Below are 20,161 nucleotides of genomic sequence, written 5' to 3'. Positions count from 1 at the left end.
TCATGACCATTTCTTGTCTTTAACCTTCCTCCCATTGCCGCTGTCTGTCAGCTGCCATTCCCTCTCTTGGTAAGCGGAGGGCTGAAGGAAATGAGAGGAGACAGGCTATCTGTCCCACACTACCCCTAAGCGATGGGGTAATCCCTAGACCAATTGAGCTGTCTGAGCTTGAGGCGCCAAGGGGTTGGTCCTGGAGCCCCAGAAGTGAGGGGGTTGTCCAAAAGGGCCTGAGTTGTCCAGGGATTGCAGATTTGATGAGTCTAGAAGACGGCCTGGTGCAACCTCCTCCTGTCCCAGGAGGCCAAGCGCTGCTGCCTGGCCTGACCGCTCACTTGCAGACGCTGACCCACTCTGTGATGCGGCACTCCTCGCAGACCACGAAGCAGCACCAGTGGAAGCGGCAGTGGCAGCGCTCGCTGCGCGTCTGGCGCAGGATGTTGTGGCCGCGGCCGCAGCACATGCTGCCACAGCCGTCGGGGCCCGAGCTGCTCTTGTTGCACAGGCGGCCCACGGTGCCCGCCGAGTCCAGGCGCGGGTCCCTCTCGCAGAAGTCGGGCGACTTCTCGAAGTAGACCAGATCGGCGGGACTGGCGCGGCGACGCGGGCCTGGGGCGCCTGGGGCAGGTGAAGGGACCCCCGCAGGGCCCGGCTCCAGCTGGCCGCCATTGCGGTTGTGTGGCCGGATGAGAGTGGCTCGGTGGAAGCGGCTGCGCAGTAGCGCCCCCACGGCGCGGAACTCCGGCGTCACCTGCCAGCACGTTTTGAGCTGGCAGCTGCCTGACGTGCCGTGGCACTTGCACTTCCGCCGCATGTTCTCCATCACCGCCTGTGGAGGAGAGCACGATGAGGAGGGGGTCGCCAGCGACCAGCCCCATTGAAACTGGCCTGCGGGAATCTCCGAGGCCATGCACACCAACTCCCAATTTACAAATAGAAGCTGGAGATGCACATCTCCTGAGCAGGGCGTTTGGTGACAGACTTCTCAGCAACCGCTCTTCCGCTTTGCTCCCATCCACCCCCCACCAGGCCAGGCCCTGGGGGAATTCCCTCCTTCCTGTCCTCCCTCCTCTCCAGACCCCCTTTCCCAGCAGCTGCAAGGGGGCCCCTGGAGCTGGAGGCTCTCCCAAGTCCTCTCTTGCTTCCTGAGGGGGGATCCCAGATCCTCAGGGAAAGTCCCTCTCTTTCCATCCCTCTGACAAGGGACCAGCCTCACTACATCCTAGCCCCAAAGCCTCTGGCCTAGCTCCAGGCTAGGAGCGGAGGTTGTGGTGAGTCTGAGAAAGCCCGGTTCCTCTCAGGGGGTCCTGCAGCCCTTTGCGGGGAGTCTAAGGAGAGAACAAGTGACTGGGGAGATGCTCCCATTATTAACTCTGCTCTGCTGAGCCCATTGTCCCCCCTAGAAAAAAGGGTGCAACAGAAGCAGTACCCAGAGAGCAGGGGAGAGAGGTTCTGGCTTCCAAGGGAAGCAATGATGGTAACACAATCTGCAACCCCCACCAGTTCTCAGCCTGCTCCAAAGACACCCCACCCCCACCCCGGCACAGTATATTCACCAGAGACCCCCTGGAGAAGGTTGAGCTTTCAGCAACTACACTCCAAAAACAGACCCTCAGACTGGGAGACAGATCTGGACCTCTCAAACTGGGGCCAGGGCCCTGCCCTCCAAGTCTTAAAGGGCTCTCTTACAGCTTGTCTGCGCAGTCCTGTGGTGTCAGCACCACGTGGGAACCAGCCCCATGCTTCCCCTGGCCAACAGCTCCAGAACATCTGCTTCCCACAGGCAGCAGCCATTAATTAACCAGTTTAACGAGGAGGAGGAGGCGGCTCCATTGGTATGGGCTGGGATTGTCTTGAAGCTTGGGAAAAAGGTTGCATGGACAGGGCAGGGCTGGATGGGACCAGGCAGTGATCTGAGGGTGGGTGTGCCTCAGTTTACCTTGCCTCCAAGTCAGGATGGAAGAGTTGAACCAGCTCAGAGCCTAAGTGAAAGCAAAAAGTGGGACACCTGGGCCAAGAAGCCAGGAAAAGGGAAGTGAAGTGGAGAAGACGGGACCAACCAGAGTGGAGGAAATCAGGACCAAGGCCTGAGCCAGCTGGGCTGGACTAAAAGGATGAGGATCATGTGGAACAGGCAAGAGAGGAAAGTGCAGACTGCCCTGAGGGGCAGTGAGGCATTATAGCAGACTACATGTGTGCATGCACATGGTGCAGAGTCGGCCCTGGAAAGCAAGACCATCCTGCCTCTACCACTTTCTTAGTAGCTGTGTGTCACCTTGGGCATGCTTCTTAATCTCTCTGTGCCTCCATTTCTAGGTCTTAACATGAGGCTAATAGTACCCACCTCACAGGTTAGTTGTAAGAAGTAAGCAAGTTAATAGGTAGCAAAGTGCCCAGGACTTATACAGTAAGGACTCAATAAAAGCAAGCTGTTATTACTTTCTGCGTGTGTGTGTGTGTGTGTGTGTGTGTGTGTGTGTGTGTGTGTGTTTTCCCATGAGAGGCAGGGGAGAATGGAGGAAAAGAACCATAGTATAGTAACACAGAGGCCCCTAGGAACCTCATCCCCTTATACTACAGAAACCCCAAGAGGAAAGAAAAGAGAGTATACAATCATAGAAGAGTCGAGCTGGGAATGGGGGTGGGGTGGGTTGGACCTTATGATGATCTAATTCAGTCTTCTTGCATAATAGAGAAGAGCCTATGGCCCTGAGAGAATGGCAGAGCCAGGTCTCCTGGGTCCCAGCCCCCTCTCCATTTAACATCCAGTGGTGGTGAGAGGACCAGGTTCCTCCGTGGGTGGATTGAAGGATGGATGGAAGGCAGCTAACCCAGAGCAGGCTTGTTTCATCTCTGTATTCCCCAGGCTTGGACAGCGCCAGACACACTGTAGGCATTCAATGTTGAATGAATTCTTGGGGAGGGAGCAATGAGAAAGGAGTTGAGCTGGGGATGGAGGAGGGCGCTGCACTGGGTTCCTCCAGGAAAGTAGGCCAGGAGGAGAGAGGAGGAGAGAGACGACGGATCCGAGGTAGAGGGATGATTTGGCCGAGGTGACCGGACTCTCACCTGCCTCCCGACTCTGTTGTTGTGGAGCCTCATGCGTGCGTGGATGTCTCTGTGGGGCTCCCGGGAGTCCAGAAAGTCTTTAGAGAAGCGCTCCCCGAAGCCAACGTCGGGGCTGCAGCCGCCCCATTCCCAGGAGTCCTGCAGGCCAGGGCTGGCAGGGGGCAGGGCCGGGTGTTCCGGGACCCCGTGGCTCAGGCCCTTCCCACGCTGCAGTGCGTCCAGCTGCAGGCGGTGCAGCTTCCTGCGAAAAGCCTCCTCGTCCCCACGTCGCGACGCGTCGCAACCGCAGGCTCGCAATTTGCCCAGGGCGCACGCGTTGGACACCGCATGGACCACACCGGCTGCTGCGATGGCGTAGGCGAAGGCGCTCTCTCGGAAACCTGCAAGTGGAGACCCAGGAAACATGGACACTGACTGGGACCCATCTCCCAGTCTGATCTTCTCCTCTTACTGGGGCCCAGAGTGGAGGAGGGTTTGGTACAGGGATATAGAGTTGAGGGGGCAGAAATCACACTAGAAGCTAGGTGTTCCGCACATAGATGTAGGGAGGCTTCCCCCGTAGCCATCTTCTTTTGGCATCCCCTTCACCTTTCCTTAAGGAGCCCTGGAAGCGCTCCTCAGGAGAAAGATGTGACAATAGGCCTCTGTATAGATTTACAAACTCGTCGGGCAGTTCTATTCTGTTCTATAGGGTCGCTTTAAGTGGAGTCGGTTCCTTGAAAGAGGATATGAATTTTTTAGTGTTATGGGGTGGATTGAGATATTGTTTAAACTTATTGTTGTTGTTAAGTGCCATTGAGTCAGTTCTGACTCATAGCGACCCTGTATAGAGTTTCTAAGGAGGACTGGTGGATCTGAACCACCCACCTTATAGTTAGCAATCCACAGCTTAGCCTACAGCACCACATCAGGACTCCTTGTTTAAACTTGTTGTTAAGTGCCATCAAGTCAGCTCTGACTCATACATAGCCACCCTGTATAGGATTTCCAAGGAGCAGTTGGTAACTTTGAACTGCCGACCTTGTGGTTCAAACCGATCTTGCAGTCCAGTGCTTTATCCCACAGCAGTACACCAGGATGTGTGGCAAAATTCAAGGGTAACCATTCAAAGAATGTGAACTGGATTGTACAAATTCCAAACAGGTAGATACTTAGTCAATCTAAAACATTCAAGAAGCATGTTGGAAAAGTAGGACAAATAGAAATATAATATAGTTACGTGGATAAACAGAATGCCATATATCCATACAATGGAATATTATTCAGCTATAAAAAGGTATGCTACAGCATGGACAAACCTTGAAACTATTATGCTAAAAGAAAGACGTCAGACACAAAAGGCCATTGTATGACTTCATATCTATGAAATGTTCAGAAGAGACAAACCCATACAGCTACACATTTGTGGTTATCGGGCAGGGGATAGGGAGGAAAGAATGGGAAGTGAATGACTGTTTAGTGAGTAAGGGGCTTTCTTTTTGGGTAAAAATGGCACAGTATCAGTATCGTGAGAGTGCATAGTACCATTGGGCTGTAAACTTTTAAATGGTATAACAGTACATTGGTTTAAAAAGTTTAAAAAATAATATGGCTAAATGTAAAGTCCTGGTGTGGAGCTGTGGATTGATGCACTGGACTGCAAGGTTGGTTTGAACCTCATGGTCAGTGGTTCAAGATCACCAGCCACTCCTTGAAAATCCTCTACAGGGTGGAAATGTACTGGAGGACACTTAACAACAACAAACTAATGCAAAGTGGCATCTCTGAATAGAAAAAGGTCATGACTAAAGCATAATTAAAAAACAAAAACAAAAACCTGCCAGAAAGGCACATTTTAACCTAAAGAATTAATGCCAAGGCCCCAGAAAATATCAATGAGCAGGAGGGTATAGCTCCATGCCCCAAGGCTGCTGGTCTGTGTGCAGCTACCTTAAGCCACCACAGAAGCCGCTTTGATGGCAGAACAATGGAATTGATTGAGGTTCCTCTTCTCCATCCTGGAAGTCTGCTCAGAAAGGGGTACCACTCGGCCACCCTGACTGCCATCAATCTAGGTTAGCTGGAAAGGTCATGTGAAGAATGTTGAAAGTGACCTCAGTGCCCTGCACAGGGTCTGACATATACTAGTGTTGAAAATTGTGAGGGAAGGGCAAGCTAAGACAGACACCTTCCCCAAGGAGCTGGGAGGTACAAAGTCAGGGCCTTTCTGGCTGCTTGCTGACTTATCTAGCTGAACCATCTTCTGAGAGGCTCATTGGTGCTGCCAGTCTGTGCCATCTTCTGTGAGGGTTCTGGTAGATCTGGCCTTGTGGCAGGGGAGGTCTACTAGCAGAGGCGGGTCCAGCTGCCAGCCCTGTAGCTACTTCTTATTTTTGCTGGGCTTGAGAAAGGCCTGACTAGGAGCAGGTTCTGGTCCAAGTACCTGAGCAGATTCTAGACCACAGATAGCACAGGCAGTGGAAGAAGCCAGGCACAAGAACAGCCTGTACACCAGGAGAATCCACCTGTGCCATGGGCCCACCCCAGTGTGCAAGCTCAGAACCAGGCTGGAGGCTGATGGCCTGGGTCCTTCCACTTCATCATCAATGACTGGACGGATATGATCTCAGGGACATGGCAGATTGCAGGGAGTCAGCCAGGACTGGGCAGAGGCCCTGGGCCAATTTGACCTACCGGTCTTCATCCCCTGCATCATAGGATCCTGTTCTCCTCTGTCTGTTCAGCCCCCCAAAAACAGACCAGATGTTTAATCGCTAAGAGTATAGTCTCCAGAGCCAGACTTCCTGGGTTCAAATCTTGGTTCTACTACTTACTAGCTGTTAATAGTTATATGGCCTTGATCAGATTACTTAACCTCTTTGTGCCTCAGTTTCCTCATCTGTAAATGAGGTTATTATCTACTTCATTGTATTTTTCCAAAAATTCAACTAGTTAGTGATCTTACAGTGCTTAGAATAGTACCTTACTTGTAATAAGTAGCACATTATTGTTGTTGTTAAGTGGCATCCAGTCAGTGCCGACTCATAGTGACCCTGTATAGGAGTAGCTGGTGGGTTTGAACCCCCGATTTTGTTTCTCAGACTGACTTTGCAGTCCAGTGCATTATCCTGCAGCACCATATCAGGCCTCCAAAAACTGTGCTAGGCTCCAATGAGATTTGAACTCGTGACCCCTGGTTTATAAGACCAGTGCTCTAACCCCTGGACTCAATATAAATATAGATATAGACTCAATATAAATATTAGCTATTATTGGGAAAGTCTTACTGCCTGGGCTTTTTCATTCCTGCTACTATTCCCTGCCACTGCTTCTTGTGTCACCCTGAGCAGGGACAGAATCCAGCAGCTTAAAAGAAATCACTTGGGACACTAGAAGCCCATAAAGTGGACTCTCCCTCTTTTTCCAACTCAGGACATTCTGGTACTCTTTCTATAAGAAGGGTACCCAGCGATGAGCAGACTGGAGGAGATGGGGATGGAACTGACCTTTCAGAAAGGATATTGGGAGTTGGTGGGAGCTGCAGAGGAGAAGAAGCTTCTCTGGTGAGGTGAGGTCTAAGGGGAAGTGAGAAGACCCAAGTCCCTGGGGAGCACACCCTGTGTTTATCCCCTGCTTTGTCTCAGTGGAACTGAGCACTGCCCTCATTCTGGGGGAGCTGTCTGCTTACTCCTAGGACACAGGCTAATACTCAGACCAGAAATCCCCTCTCCCTTAATGAACACACACACACACACACATCATGCAAATGGGGAAGCTAAAGGTCACAGAGGCCATGGGGCTGAATCCAGTTCTATCTCTTCCAACTCCCAGGTCTGGCAACTTCCTACTGAAGGATATTTGGCTCTAAGGGAATCCTGCTACTGGGAGAAAAAGCAAGGTAGACCAATTCCCAGTCCCCAGGATCCTGTCCACACACAGCACCAGGAAAGAGCAGGAGACCTAGTATAGGCAGGAATGCAGAGCCAACCACCATCCCTCAAGCCCTGACACCTTTAAGGCAGGCCTGGACAGATCTGGAGAAATGTAACCTGCAGCCTGCAGAGAACACCCCGGACAGACCCCCAGGCAGCCAGCGATGCCTTTCCATATATCCTCATGGCCTCTGACAGCTGTCACAGCCATGTGAGGGGTGAACAGGCAGAGCCTGTGTAGCCACCCTCTGTTCCAAGCAGCCCACTAGGTCTGCCCCCCAGCTCCTGTTTAGGGCCCCAGTTTCAGCCCTGGCCCCGATTGTCTGGGGCAGATGCAGGCACTGTGCCATCTGGCCAGCTGGAGGGGGAAAGGGGTGGAGCTATGGCCAGCTGGGCCGCTCTGAGCAAGTGGAAGGGGGGTGTGTGCAGTTCGTTAAGACGCACAATTAGCTGCCCTGCCTTTGATCTGAGACAGGGACTGCCAGCATCTAAGTGGAGTCAGCTGCTGCTGCGGGCTGCAGCCTATAGCCAGGAAGGGGCTGGGGGAGGAGGTTGGATTGAGTGGAGGAAAGGGGATTCTGGAGCCAGTGGAAACTAAGAGGGGTTAGAGAGACTTGAACTGTCCTTTGGAGTCAGCGAGGGAAGGAACAGGAAACTCTGGTCTCCACTTCCTCTGTGCAAATCATCTGTGCATAGTCCTGTGCCGGGCTCAGAGAGAGTGTTGTGTGCATGTGGGAACACTTAGGCATGACACTGAATGTGGGTCCATGGTTGCACAAACACAAGCATGTGTGTGTGTGTACATGTGTGGCAGTTTCATTTCCTGGAGCACTCGCCTGTTGCAACCAGCTCATCTCTGGGCACAGGATGGAAGTATGCAGTGTTCTTATGGCTTGGGAGGCAGTATGGTAGTGGGGTAAATACCAGCTCTAAAGTCAGCCAGCCTGTATTTAATGCCAGCTCTACCTCTCCCAGCTCTACCACTCACAAGCTGTGAGACTTAGAACAAGTTATCCAACCTCTCTGAGCTTCATTTGCAAAATGAGGATCATAATAGAATTTATGGGGGGGGGGGGCAAGATCCTATTGCACAGATAAAGTGCTTTAGAACTGTTTACAATACATGGATGTACTTAATACACTTTGGCTAATTTATTAGGTGTCATTAGAACTCCTGGCGTGGCACTGTAGGATCAGCACTGGACTGATAAACACAGTTGGTGGTTCAAACCCACCAGTTGCTCCTTGGAAACCCTATACAGGGTCTCCATGAGTCAAAACTGACTCGGTGGCACTTAACAATAACAAAGTAGAATAATAGGACCTTGGGTGATACTGAATGAGCCCTGGTGGTATAGTGGGTTGAGTGTTGGGCTGTTAAATCAGAAGGTAAGTGGTTCAAACTCAGCAACCACTCTTGAGAGAGAAAGATGAGGCAGTCTGATTCTGTGCAATTTTACAGACTTGGAAACCCTATGAAGCAGTTCTACCCTGTCCTATGGGGTCTCTATGAGTCAGAATCAGCAGTGAATTTGCTGGGGGGAAGGGGGAGTTAGGTGATGTTGGAATAGCATTCGTTGCATGTGCCTCCATTTTCCCATCTGAGTACAACCACATACTTCAAGCTCTGAAGGCCTAAGCATAAAACCAAGACTCCCCAAGGATGTATGTAAAACAGGTGGCAGAAGAAAGAGCCCAGGCTTTGAAGGGCAGACTCAACACTCAGGTTCCTGGCTTCCCTTGGTCTGAGAACATGGTTTGCTGTTGAACCTCACATCTTTTCCATCCACTCTGAAAGGGCCGGGGCCTTAGGGAGGGAAGTACAGGAGTTCAGAGGCCAACACTCTCCTCCATCAAATCCTGCCCTCTCATCCCATCTCGTTCCAGTGCCCAACCCCAGTCCAAGAAGCCTCTTCCTCCCTCAAGTCCTCTCATCACAAGTGAGAGATGCAAGGGTTCTCTAGGCCTCACAATGAGGAACTCCCCTCTAACAAATGTTCTGTCCAGCATGCCACAAGGGGACCAAGCATCTGGGTCCTACGCACAATAAGCTGGAGATACCACTGCCCTTGTCAAGTAGGTAGCAGTTGCATTTGGGCTAGTAGAACAGCCAGCATGGGCTTGGGACTCTTCCAGAGCTGGTTTTTTTTGTTTTTTGTTTTTTTTTAAAACTCTGGCTAGCCTCCTGGCCGTTCCTATCCCTGTCCCCAGCCCCCAGGCTCCACCATCCCTTTATACCCTCTCCTAGACGGAACAAAACCCTATTATATGTCCTGCCAGAGTCCCAGTGTGGTGCTGCAGGTTGATGCACTAGACTGCACAATCTGAAGTTCAAGCTCACCAGCTACTCCTCAGAAACCCTATAGAGGGTCTTGATGAGTGGGAACTGACAGCACTTAACATCAACAATATGCCCTGACTTCCCAGACTTGTCCCCTCCATGGGTTCAAACATCCCTTTCCATCCCTCCAGCTCAACCCGTTTAAGGAAAGTGTAAGGGCAATTAGATGATAATAATAGCATTAAGAGGAGAATTTTACTGATAAAGATCAAAGACTACAACTTCAGTATGAATTATACCTCATCAGAAAGAAAACAAAAATCCTCACAACTGGACCAATAAGCAACGTAAATGGGGAAAAAATTTAAGTTTTATCAAGGATTTCATTTTACTTGGATGTACAATCAACACTCATGGAAGCAACAGTCAAGAAATTAAATGATGCATTTTAAAAACTTTTACTGCAAGAGATCTTTATAAAGTATTAGGAAGCAAAGATGTCACTTTAAGGACTAACCCAAGCCCTGGTATTTTCAATCATTTCATATGCTTGGGAAAGTTGGTCAATAAATCAGGAAGACTTAAGAAGAATTGCTGCCTTTGGTGTTGGTAAAGAAAACTGAATACTGTATTCAGAAATACAGTATTCAGAATAATAACTGCCATAAGAACCAACAAATCTGCATTGGAAGAAGTGCAACCAGAATGCTCCCTAGAATCAAGAATGGTGAGACTTCATATTACACACTTTGTACATGTTATCAGGCGGGACTAGTCCCTGAGAAGGACATCACACTTGGCAAAGTAAAGCATCAGCAAAAAGAGGAAGGCCTTCAAGGAAATGGGTTAACACAATGGCTGCAACAATGGCTCAAGTATTGTTGTTGTGAAGTGCCTTGGAGTCGATGATTCTGACCCAGAGCGACCCTGTATAGGATTTCTGAGGAGCAGCTGGTGAGTTTGAACAGCCAACCTTGCGGTTCAAATGGATTAACCCATAGCGCCACACCAGGACTCCAGTACAGCAAGTGGCATAGGGTCTGGCAGTGTTTGCTTCTGTGGTACATAGGGTCCCTATAAGTTGCAATTGACATGGCATCTAACAATAGCCTTAAGAGGAGTCTCTGGGAGGTATAAACTTTTAAACACTCAACCATTAGCCGAATGGTTGGTGATTCAAACCCACCCAGAGTCGTCTCTGAAGACCTGACTGGTGTTCTGCTTCTGAAAGAGCAGTCTTTGAAACCCTATGGATTCGTTCTACTCTACAAACGGGGTCACTGTGAGTTGGGATCAACTCACTGTCAAGCAGTAACAATAGCATTAAGGAACCAATCAATAACATTAAGACTGGAGACCCAAGGGAGCACCTCCTCCCAGCTGGGTCTGCAGTGCAAATGGAGCAGAATCCGTATTTACTAGAATCTCATTAACAACCTGAGTCAGAAGAATGGTCAACAGTGGGGGAAACTGGGGTCATTTAATCCCACATAGTTTGAAAAGATGGGAGACTGGGGAAAGGACCCAGACTAGGAACTGTCTGGCCTCGTGGGATGATGGCCAAGACTGGCTTGTAAATGTGCTTGGAGGAGGGTGTAGCCTGGTGAAAAGGGAGAAAGAAGGGAGGGGCAAAGTGGTGGCCCTTCTGAGAAGGGCAGTGACAGTCCCTTTCCAGAACGAGAGGTAGAAATGAAGTGTCGCAATTGGGGAAACCGAAGCCACAGAGCTAGGGCAGTGTTCCAAGGCCCAGAAGTCACTATCTTGCCCCCTCCCCACTCCGTGCTCCGCCCGAGTGGCCAGCTCCGGCAAGCCTTCCCCCTCCATCTCTAACCTCTCCTCCACCAGTCCCCCTAGCTCACCTCCCGCTTATTAAACTGCAGGTGAACCCGGGAGTGCCTGGCTTAGCGCCAACCCCACGCGGTTCCGCCGCGGCTCGGAACTCTCCCCAAGCGTCAACCCCCCACCCACTCCTAGGCCGCCACTAGGGCTGGGCGGCGGCGAAAAACCCAGGACGCCAGGGTGCGTTTAGTCTACAGGGGACAGAAGGACCAGGGGGAAAGCTGGGACTACGAGGCCTGGCAGAGGAATGGAGAGTTGATATCCTTGTCTCACCCAGGGCAGTGGGGTGAGATTCGGGGTGCCTATCCGAGTAACGATTTCCAGCCTCCTCGGAAACGCTGTACAGGGTCGCTATGAGTCGGTTCCGACTCCACGGCACATAACCACCACCACCACTACCATCGGATCAAGGGCTACAGCGTCCTCCACTGAGAAGGCCCGCGAGTCTTAGAGGGGCAGATTGCGCAGGGAACCTAGAAAGCCGAGGGTGGGAACTGGTCTGTAACTCCCTGTCCGCGAGCACAGGCGGCTGGGTGCGCGAGTCGCTGGCGGAGTTGGCCTTGGGTCCCGGCGACCGCTCAGGTCTGCTCGGGGCCCAGGTTGCACCAGGCGGGGCAGGGCGCCCTCAGAGTGTGGCGGGCTGGGGCCAGGAGCCGTCTGAGCGGCCCGCGGGGATTAGTTCGCGGCTGCATGCCGCCACACGCGGCGGGCTGGGCTCGGCGGGGTAGAAACAGCGCCCCGGGCGCGCGGGGGAGGGAGAAGGGAAAGCGCGGAGGCGGGGCGGGCGGCCGAAGCTGGGCTCCGGTGCCGGGGATCCGTGACTTGGGGGTCCCTGGGGAGTGCACGAAGTGGGCCCAGTGAAAAGGAAAAGGCTCTGGTTTTCTGACGTCTTTCTGCAGTTAGGCTAGCTACATTGGAGTTTGACTCCTGGAGAGGTCTCAGACACAAAAAGCACAGCGTATCTGAGTTCCCTTCCTCTACTGTCAATTGAGGACTGGACAAATCCCAGGGTCCACAGGGTCTCCACACTGTCCCACCCAGGCAGCTGGGAAGAGGATACTCAGCTAGGACCTATCCAACGAGCCTATCCATCTTTCCCCAAAGACCAGAGTCAAGGCCTAAGATATCAGGTCAGTAGGTGGGTGTGAATGGAGGTGAGTGACCAAACCTCCCGCCGTTCCTTGGGTCACCCAGAAGTCAAGTGTTTGGGGGAGTAGGACAGAGTGTGGGCTGCGGCTCTTCTGAACTGTGAGGGGGAAGCGTCTTGGCAGGGCTGTCTGGTCTCCTGGGCGGGAGGCACCGCACACAGGCACGCACACACCCAGTACCTCTGAATCAGAGAGGGTTCTCGCGGGCGGTGAGGATGACACAGAGGCTGATGGTGTACCCTGCCTGCCGGGAAGAACTTCTGCAGAACCTGCCCAGGCTTCCCCACCCGCACCGTTTGGCAGAAAGTCTCCACCCCCTCCCCTCTCCAGGATGGCGCTGGGTGCTTTGTCACAGGCTCTCTGTCCTAAATGCTCTTTACTAAATAGAGGGTCAATTAAGACAGGCATAGATAGGGATTTTTCCTAGATCTGAGATTTGGAGTATCAGGAGTCCTGCGCTCTCAGGTGTGGAACCTGCCACCCTCAGTCCACTCAGCCCATGTCTGTCGCACATGCCTGGCCCCCTCCCTGGGGCTTTCTGAAACCAGAATAAGGCAGAAAGATGACATAGCTAGCAGATGGGCACATGGGGAGACTGTCAATTGGAGGGAATGGGTTGGGGTACAACTGGCAGACAGGTCTGGGGAGGGGGTACTGGATGGGGCAGGCAGAAAGGTGGTGATGAGGGATGGCTACCTCTGCTGAAGATGGGACTCTCGTAGGGGATCTTGTTGCGGGTCTCCAGGCTAGAGCAGTTCCAACGCTGCTCCCGGAACTGGTGCTGGCACTCATGTATGGCGATCTGGATGCCCTGGATGGCTGAGGCTGCCACGTCGGGGTGGCGTACACACACCTCCATCTGCCGCCTGCTCAGGCCTGGCAGTGTAAGACACACCGTGTTGGCGTTGAGCACAGGCTCCGGGGGCAGGCGGAGGCCCAGGATGTCATTGGGTGCTGACCTGCAGAGGGTGGGTAGTGATTGGGGCTAGGAGGCCAAGAGGGGGCAGTGGGAGGCACATTTACCTAGAAACTACACATACATTGTCCAGCAGGTCATAACCCCTCTGTATTATCCCTTATTTCTGAAGATTGGCCCATCAGCGCACCTCTAAAGCATTCTCTTTTTCTTAACCTTCTTGCCATCACCTCCTCCAACACAACGTGCCCAGGCACACACCCACACAGATAAGCATGTGCAAATACACACACATCCAGTGTGCCCCTGCACACTGGCCTTCATCAGAGTCTCCCTGAGCACAGTGTCCCCCAGGAGCCCACTCCCACAGGCATGTTTTCTATCATGTTCACAAAGTCCCACTTCTGCACACACTGTGGTGGGTGGACACACAGACCCAGGAACACTTACACAGAGGCATGCTCAATCACAGTTATGGACTCACATCAGCAACTCAGACACATCTACATGTTCATTTTAACATCCATTGACCCAGGAGCTCTCCCATTTTCCCACCCACCCTCACCCACACAGACTGATGTTTAATAACACACACACACATATGAGAGCCCTCCCTCCACAACTGAAGTCTCTGAGAGACCCCCAGCTAGGTCTTACAGCCACACTCCTGGCCCTCCAAGGGGAAGGAAGAGGTTCAAGGTGGAGGAGGAAGGAGGTTTTTAGATTCCTATAGGGGGAGGGGTGCATTCCCCTAGCATGGCAGGGACCCGCTGACACTTGCCCCCCATACATACACACCCATACACACATGCTAGGCACACATACTCCTCCACTTCTAGTTGCCATTGCTCTCGTGTTGCCCTGGACTGCCCATTCTATGTCGCCAGCCCAACCCCTCCTATGAGGACATGGTCTCTCTTGAACACCAACACTTCCCTGCGACCCCGTCCTTCCCTGGTCCCAGGACTCCTAGCTCCTGGGGGTCCCAGTTAACCAGGAGGGCGGAGCACTAGGCGACGGCTCACCTGGGCACTGCGGCAGCCAGCAGCAGGAGGAAGAACAGGACAGTGTAGAGAGCGGGCCGCGGCTGGGACCAGGGTCGGAGCCGCAGCCAGGGGTGAGGGTGGACGCTGCCCATGGCGCGCTGGCCGGATCGGGCCAGGGCGTAGGGGGCTCACAGCCCAGCGGGGCAGCAAAGCCCGGGACGGCGGCGCATGATCGGCCGGGGTCGGGCGGCTGCGACACACAGCTTCGACTTGGGTCACGGCTCCGGGAGCAGACGGCACCCGCTTTCCCGCTCCATGGTGCAGCTCCCCCGGGCACCGCCCTGGGGTGGAGGGGGAGGAGCGGGCGGGCGTCCTGGGCACCTCCTGGCACAGGGGTCCGGGGAATTTCCCAAGACCCCCCTGCGACAACTCCGAGTACCTCCCGAGGGTAAGGGGGGCCGGAGGTGCAGTGGCTGAGGCGCGAGGCTGTGGTGCTGGGACCCCCAGCGCAGCGCCCGCCGCAAGCCTGCGTTTCCCAGGAGGGCGAGCGTGGCGGACCCTGGTGGGGGTGGGGGGCGGGGGCGTCGCCGTCTGTGTCTGGCCCCACAACCCGGAGAGTGACTGTCCTTCGCCTGAGGAGCTCCGCCGCCGCCTCCCCCCCTACACCCCACTTAGTGTCTCAGGGCTCTACCCCACGTGACGTCACAGCGAGGGGTGGAGGCGGGTACGCGTCCTGAGGCCACTGCGTCCGCTTAGGACTGGGGATGCGAGCCGCGGAACCCAGGACCCTTCTAGGGAAGCGGAGGAGTAGAGAGATGTTGGGGTCCGTGCACGCGTGCACCCGGGGGTGCAGTGCGCAGAGCGCGCTGGGCTACAGATCTGGGCGTGTTCTTGTGGGAAGGTGTGTGTTACTGCAGTGTGTGTGTACCTGGGTGAGACACAGCTGCTGGGACGACCCCCTCCCCCCAATACACACACCTGCAGGGGCTGGAGGGGAGTTGCCGGCACCTCTGCCTTGCTTCCCCTATCTTAGGAGGGACTTCTCTGGAGACAGGTGTGGGATCCTACAAAGGAGGTTGGCAACCTCTGGCTCCTGTCCTCCTTCTCTGGGTGACCTGCTCTGGAGCCACCCTCGGTTCAGGTTCATTTGTGAAATGAGATTAATGAGGCCCACTTCACCTAGTCCTGAGAGCAGAGAGGGCAAGCATGTCTGAGCTCCAGCAAATGCCTGTTGGGAAGGAGCACCTAGAGAGATGATGCAGCCCAGGAAGAAGTGTTTTTGTTGTTGTTAAGCACCTTTGAGTCGGTTCTGACTCATAGTCACCCTGTGTAGAGTTTGCAGGGAACAACAGCTGGTGGATTTGAACCACCGACCTTGTGACTAGCAGTCCAGTGCTTTATCCTATAGCGCCACACCAGGACTCCAGGAAGAAATGTTAGAGAGAGCCTTTTTAACCCTGAAAGAGAGCTTTGAGGCCATCTCATTAATCCCCTTTTATTGCATAAGAAAATATTGAGGCTCCTACAGAATCATGACTTACTCTAAGTCACACAGCAAGTTAATGGAATATGTGGACTCAACCCCAGTTTTGACTCCCAGACCAGCAGCAGCCCCAACACTGAGCACTACTGTTCACCCAGGCCCTAGACACTCAGGGCCTCTACCCTGCCTCCTCCTCTTACCCATAGTTTCCTCCAGCCTCCCTAACATCCAGGACCATTCCTTCCTGGAATCCCTTTGATCCCTCACCCCAGCAAAATACTGACAAGTGTGCAGGGCTTGATGGTCAGAGGCTCTCCTTTCTGGTCTTGACATGGGCCCAAAGAGTGAATCCTGATCCTGCTGTGGCCTCAACATCCACCTCTGTAAAATGGGTGCAAGACTCTCACTGTATACAAACACACGTACTCTTCTAGCCCTACTGCCCCTTCTTTCTGAAAAGAGCCTCTCCTGGCTTGGGGAAGGAGCCACCCAAGCCTCTGGGCTCAGAGACAAAAGGGGCCCATTCCTGGAATTGCCCATCCCTGAGGGATTGGAGGGGAGGGCTCCAGACTGTCAGGTGGTGGGGTGGCCTGAGCAGGCTGACAGAATTCTCCCCCTCCCTTCCCCCATCTCTGCCTGCAGCCTCCACAGCTGTCAGGAATTAAGGGCTTGAGGCTGCTGGGGGTGTTGGGGGGCAGGAGGAGGGGAGCAGTCTGGCTGGACAGCAGGAAAACAGCTGGGGGAAGAGAGCAGTCTGCGTCAGCCAGAACCTTGTCTGACCTCGGCTGCCCCCCGCCCCCACCCCACTCTTCTTCACCATGCTGCTGGGACCCAGACTGCCTATGACTGGAGTCTTAGAAGTGCATGGAGAGGGACAGGACAGGATGACCCTCAACAAAGAAAGAAAACATGAACTCAAGCAGGCGAAGGCACCTGGAGGAACAAACAAAGCTGGAGAGTCATGTTCCCAGTGACTACTGGGAAAATTGAGGCAGGAACAGGTTCATAAACTAGGATGAAGGTCTGGTACTAGCATGACATGTGCTTGATCCTGGGTCAGCCATTGTGGAAAATACTGCTTGCAGGTTCCATGCCACAGTAGCTTTTCCAGGACCAAGACCTGGAGGTCTGCATTTCTAAACCCGTGTGATTTTGGTTAAGCTCACCAGGTTGAACAGCTGCTATCTTTCCTTTGGACTGATGAAAAGGGTTTCTTTGCTCTCCTATCCTCCACTGTTGGTAAACTACAGATGCCAAGGCAAGGGCAAGAGCCTTTCTTTGAAAACTCTAGAAGGTAAATAGCTTCCCAAGGCTTGTATTCTGCCATGGTTCTCATCTGATGCCTAGGAGGGCTTTTCAGCTCAAGGAGGGAGGGCATATATAGGGACAGGTTCAGAGCGTGTCATGTCGTGCCTTTAGCTGGGGCCCCCAACCCCATATGACCCAGGCCATGGCCAAGCCCATATCAGCTGCTTCCAGGCTCCGCCCTGGCTCTGCCCTGGGTCCTGGCCCTTAGCCCAGCCCCAGCCCCCGCAGCCGCCGCCTGAGACCACAATTACAGGGGCCACTAGGGATGGGGGAGAGCACCAGGGATGAAAGGCAGTTCAGAGAATGGTTCCAGCTGTGGAGGCTCTGGAGGAGGCTACAGGAAGGGGTAGGCTGGGAAAGGCACCAGGGTGAGAACAGGTGGGATCCTCAGGGACCCAGCTCAGTCCAGGTTCCACCCTGACATTTACCTAGAAAAGTTTGCCTTGGTGGATAAGAGGAAGAAGGGGCCCCAGGCAGATTTGGTTAGTCATCATCCTATTGCCCAGACTTTAGGGGCCACCACACCTCAGCAAGGTAAGGGGAATAGTCCGCTGCTTCAGTCTCCCCACAGACTCCTGATATGTGGCCATTGAGGGAAGGGAAAAGGGTTCCCAAGTCCTCAGCCTTCTCCGACTAATCCTGGGTCCTCCAACATGGCCTCTCTACCCATCTGGCTGTTCGTGGTGTGGTCACACACACATCTGGGGAACCTCTGTGCTCTTCACCCATCTCCCCAGGCCCACATGTCCCCCACCACTCAGTCAGTGGGGGACCTTGATGGCTCAGACTCCCTGAGGCTGAGCAGCTGGGTAAGCAAAGGGGTGGGGGTGGAGGGGTGATGGAAACACTTCTGGAACTCCTCCTCCAGCTCCCTTCCCTGGCAGCATTGCAGGAGTGCCTTGCCACCTCTGAGCTTAAAGAAGACCAGACCCTCCTGGGCCAGCACTCTCCCTGCTTAACCTTCAAAGAAGGCCGTCTCCTCTTGCTGATCTCTGCCAGAGAAGATGGACCACAGACTCTAGTACATTAGGCTCCCAGAAAGATGAATTGATTTAACCAAGTTCAAGCTAGCAAACTAGCTTTTCACTGTGCTATGTTACCTCCTATGTATTTCTTTTAACCTTCTGAAGCAGTGTTGGCTCTTATCACTGCTTCAACTTTCCTCTCTGGCATCATAAAGGAGGGTGTCCAACCGCCACACACCCAGGACTTGGCACTTAGAGACTGGGAGGCGGACTAGTCCAGGGATGCCAGAAGTTCTGAAGCCTAGAGACCTGACCCAAGGTGTCTGTCTGTAGGCCTCCCTTTTCCCTTCAGACCTGCCCTGTGGAATCAATGCTGAGTTCCCCAGATAGCCTGTAAATTTGCCTGCTTCTTGTTAATAAACAAGATGGGCTCTGGGCACCCTCTGGTGGACTATGAGAGACATGCAGGAACAAGAATGAAAAACAGTGTAACAAGCATAGAGCTCTAGTGGTGTCCTGGTTAAAGTATTCAGCTACTAACTGAAAGGTGGGCAGTTGAAATCCACCAGCTACTCTGCAGGAGAAAGAGGTGGCAGTCTTCTTCCATAAAGGCTACAGCCTTACAAACTCTATGGGGCAACGGGTAGCGGTGGTGGGCAGAGACTCTGGGGAAGGTAGAGTTCATGGTATGGTGCTGTGCGATAAGCCCTGGACTGCTAATCACAAAGACAGTGGTTCAAATCCACCAGCTGCTCCTTGGAAACCCTATACAGGGTCGCTATGAGTCAGAACAACAACAATTTTGGGTTAAGAGAGGCTGTGAGCCCTTCCCCTTGGCCAAGAAGGGAACCCCAGATGTCCTTTCCTTGCCCCCCCCCCCACACACATACACATGCCTCATTCTAGGGTTCTGACATAGCTAGGTCACAGAGGTGGATGTGCTGTGATAGAAACTGCCACGTGAAGGATAGGTTCCCTTCCTTCTGTTTCCTTTGGAGAACTTAAATTTCTCCCTACAGCCCCATTCCAGGGATGAGGAGGGAGGGGGATCCCATTCCAGTCATGGTTGAGCATCTTTCTGGACACCATATGGGTTCAGGCATAAGCAAGTGGTCCAAGCTAGACAAATCAGAGTCTTCCTTGGAACTTGTGCTGAAGATAACTGGGATTGCTGCTTTTAAGAATGGAGATATAGGGCTGTCAAATGGGCAAAGTCTGCAGGAAGAGAATGAATAAGGGCAGTATGCAGAGAAAGGCAGAGATAAGCTAAAGCAATAGGTGAAGGAGGTTGGGGGGAGAAGAAACAGAGCTGTGACATCAATTGAGCCCCTGCATTCAGCTTTGCCTAGATCTAAATAAAACTCATGCTTTGCCCTACATACCTACTCCCCATTGTAGGGAAGGAAATTGGGAGTTCTGAGTCCCACCCACTGGGCTAATTAATCCCTTCTCCATATCTCTGGAGGAAGATGGAAACATGAGGTTCTGTCCTGGAGAGCCCATAACCCTACATTGACTATCTATCCCCTCGCCCTTACAATTACTATCAGCTTCCTGAGAGGAACCAATGAGAAGGAAAGGTGAGGAGTGCTAAGAGAAACATTGCTCCCCAGGAGTGATTAGAAATGCTCTCTGGGCAGTCTCATTAGCAAGGGCAAAGTTAGCTTTAACTGTAACAAAGTCTGATGTTAATAATAACATATTTTAATCACATTCTCCAGTTTATAGAGCCTCTGGGCTTGGGTGGTCCTAAAATCTGCCCTCGACCAACTTATGTTGTTGTTAAGATCCTGTATACGGTTTCCAAGGAGCACCTGGTAAGCTTGAACTGCCAACCTAGCTGTTCAAACTGACCTTGCAGTTCAGCGCATCAATCTGCAGCACCACACTAGGACTCCTGACCAACTATAGAGATATTTTAAAAAATCAGTTGTTGCCAGAGGTTTGAGGGAGAGGAAGGTAACAAGTATAGGTGGAGCACAGAGAATTTTTAGAGCAGTTAAATTATTCTGAATGATACTGTAGTGATGACTGATAATTTTATGCACTTCTCCAAATCCATAGAACTGCACAACACAGAAAACGAACGCTATTGTAAACCACAGACTTCCATTAATAATCCACGTTGTTGTTGTTGTTGTTATGTGACGTGGAGTCAGTTCTGACTCATAGTGACCCTGCACAGGGTTTCCGAGGCTGTAAATCTTTACAGGAGCTGAAAGCCTCATCTTTCTCCTGCGGAACAGCTGGTAGTTTCG

At 52.7% G+C, this 20,161-nt stretch overlaps 1 protein-coding gene across 1 annotated transcript; it reads right to left on the bottom strand.

Annotated features, from left to right (window-relative positions):
- Positions 1–319: 319 nt before the first annotated feature.
- On the bottom strand, positions 320–14,774 carry WNT10A (wingless-type MMTV integration site family, member 10A). The gene is made up of 4 exons (XM_006867818.1): positions 14,187–14,774; positions 12,942–13,204; positions 3,067–3,446; positions 320–826 (listed from the first exon to the last, which is right to left on the bottom strand). The coding sequence occupies exons 1-4, from the start codon at positions 14,297–14,299 to the stop codon at positions 329–331; spliced, it is 1,254 nt and encodes a 417-aa protein (XP_006867880.1). The 5' UTR covers positions 14,300–14,774; the 3' UTR covers positions 320–328.
- Between the last annotated feature and the right edge of the window lie 5,387 nt (positions 14,775–20,161).

Source organism: Chrysochloris asiatica, unplaced genomic scaffold, assembly GCF_000296735.1.
Source record: "Chrysochloris asiatica unplaced genomic scaffold, ChrAsi1.0 scaffold00110, whole genome shotgun sequence".
Classification (NCBI taxonomy): domain Eukaryota; kingdom Metazoa; phylum Chordata; class Mammalia; order Afrosoricida; family Chrysochloridae; genus Chrysochloris; species Chrysochloris asiatica.
The sequence above is the reverse complement of the archived record's forward strand: the minus strand, read 5'-3'. Positions and strand labels throughout refer to the sequence as shown.

Coding starts and splice junctions, on each gene's coding strand:
- WNT10A (XM_006867818.1), bottom strand. CDS start 14,299: ATGGGCAGCGTCCACCCTCACCCCTGGCTGCGGCTCCGACCCTGGTCC. Junction 13,205..14,186: donor CTGGCTGCCGCAGTGCCCAG/GTGAGCCGTCGC, acceptor CACCCTCTGCAG/GTCAGCACCCAATGACATCC. Junction 827..3,066: donor ACAACAGAGTCGGGAGGCAG/GTGAGAGTCCGG, acceptor TCTCCTCCACAG/GCGGTGATGGAGAACATGCG.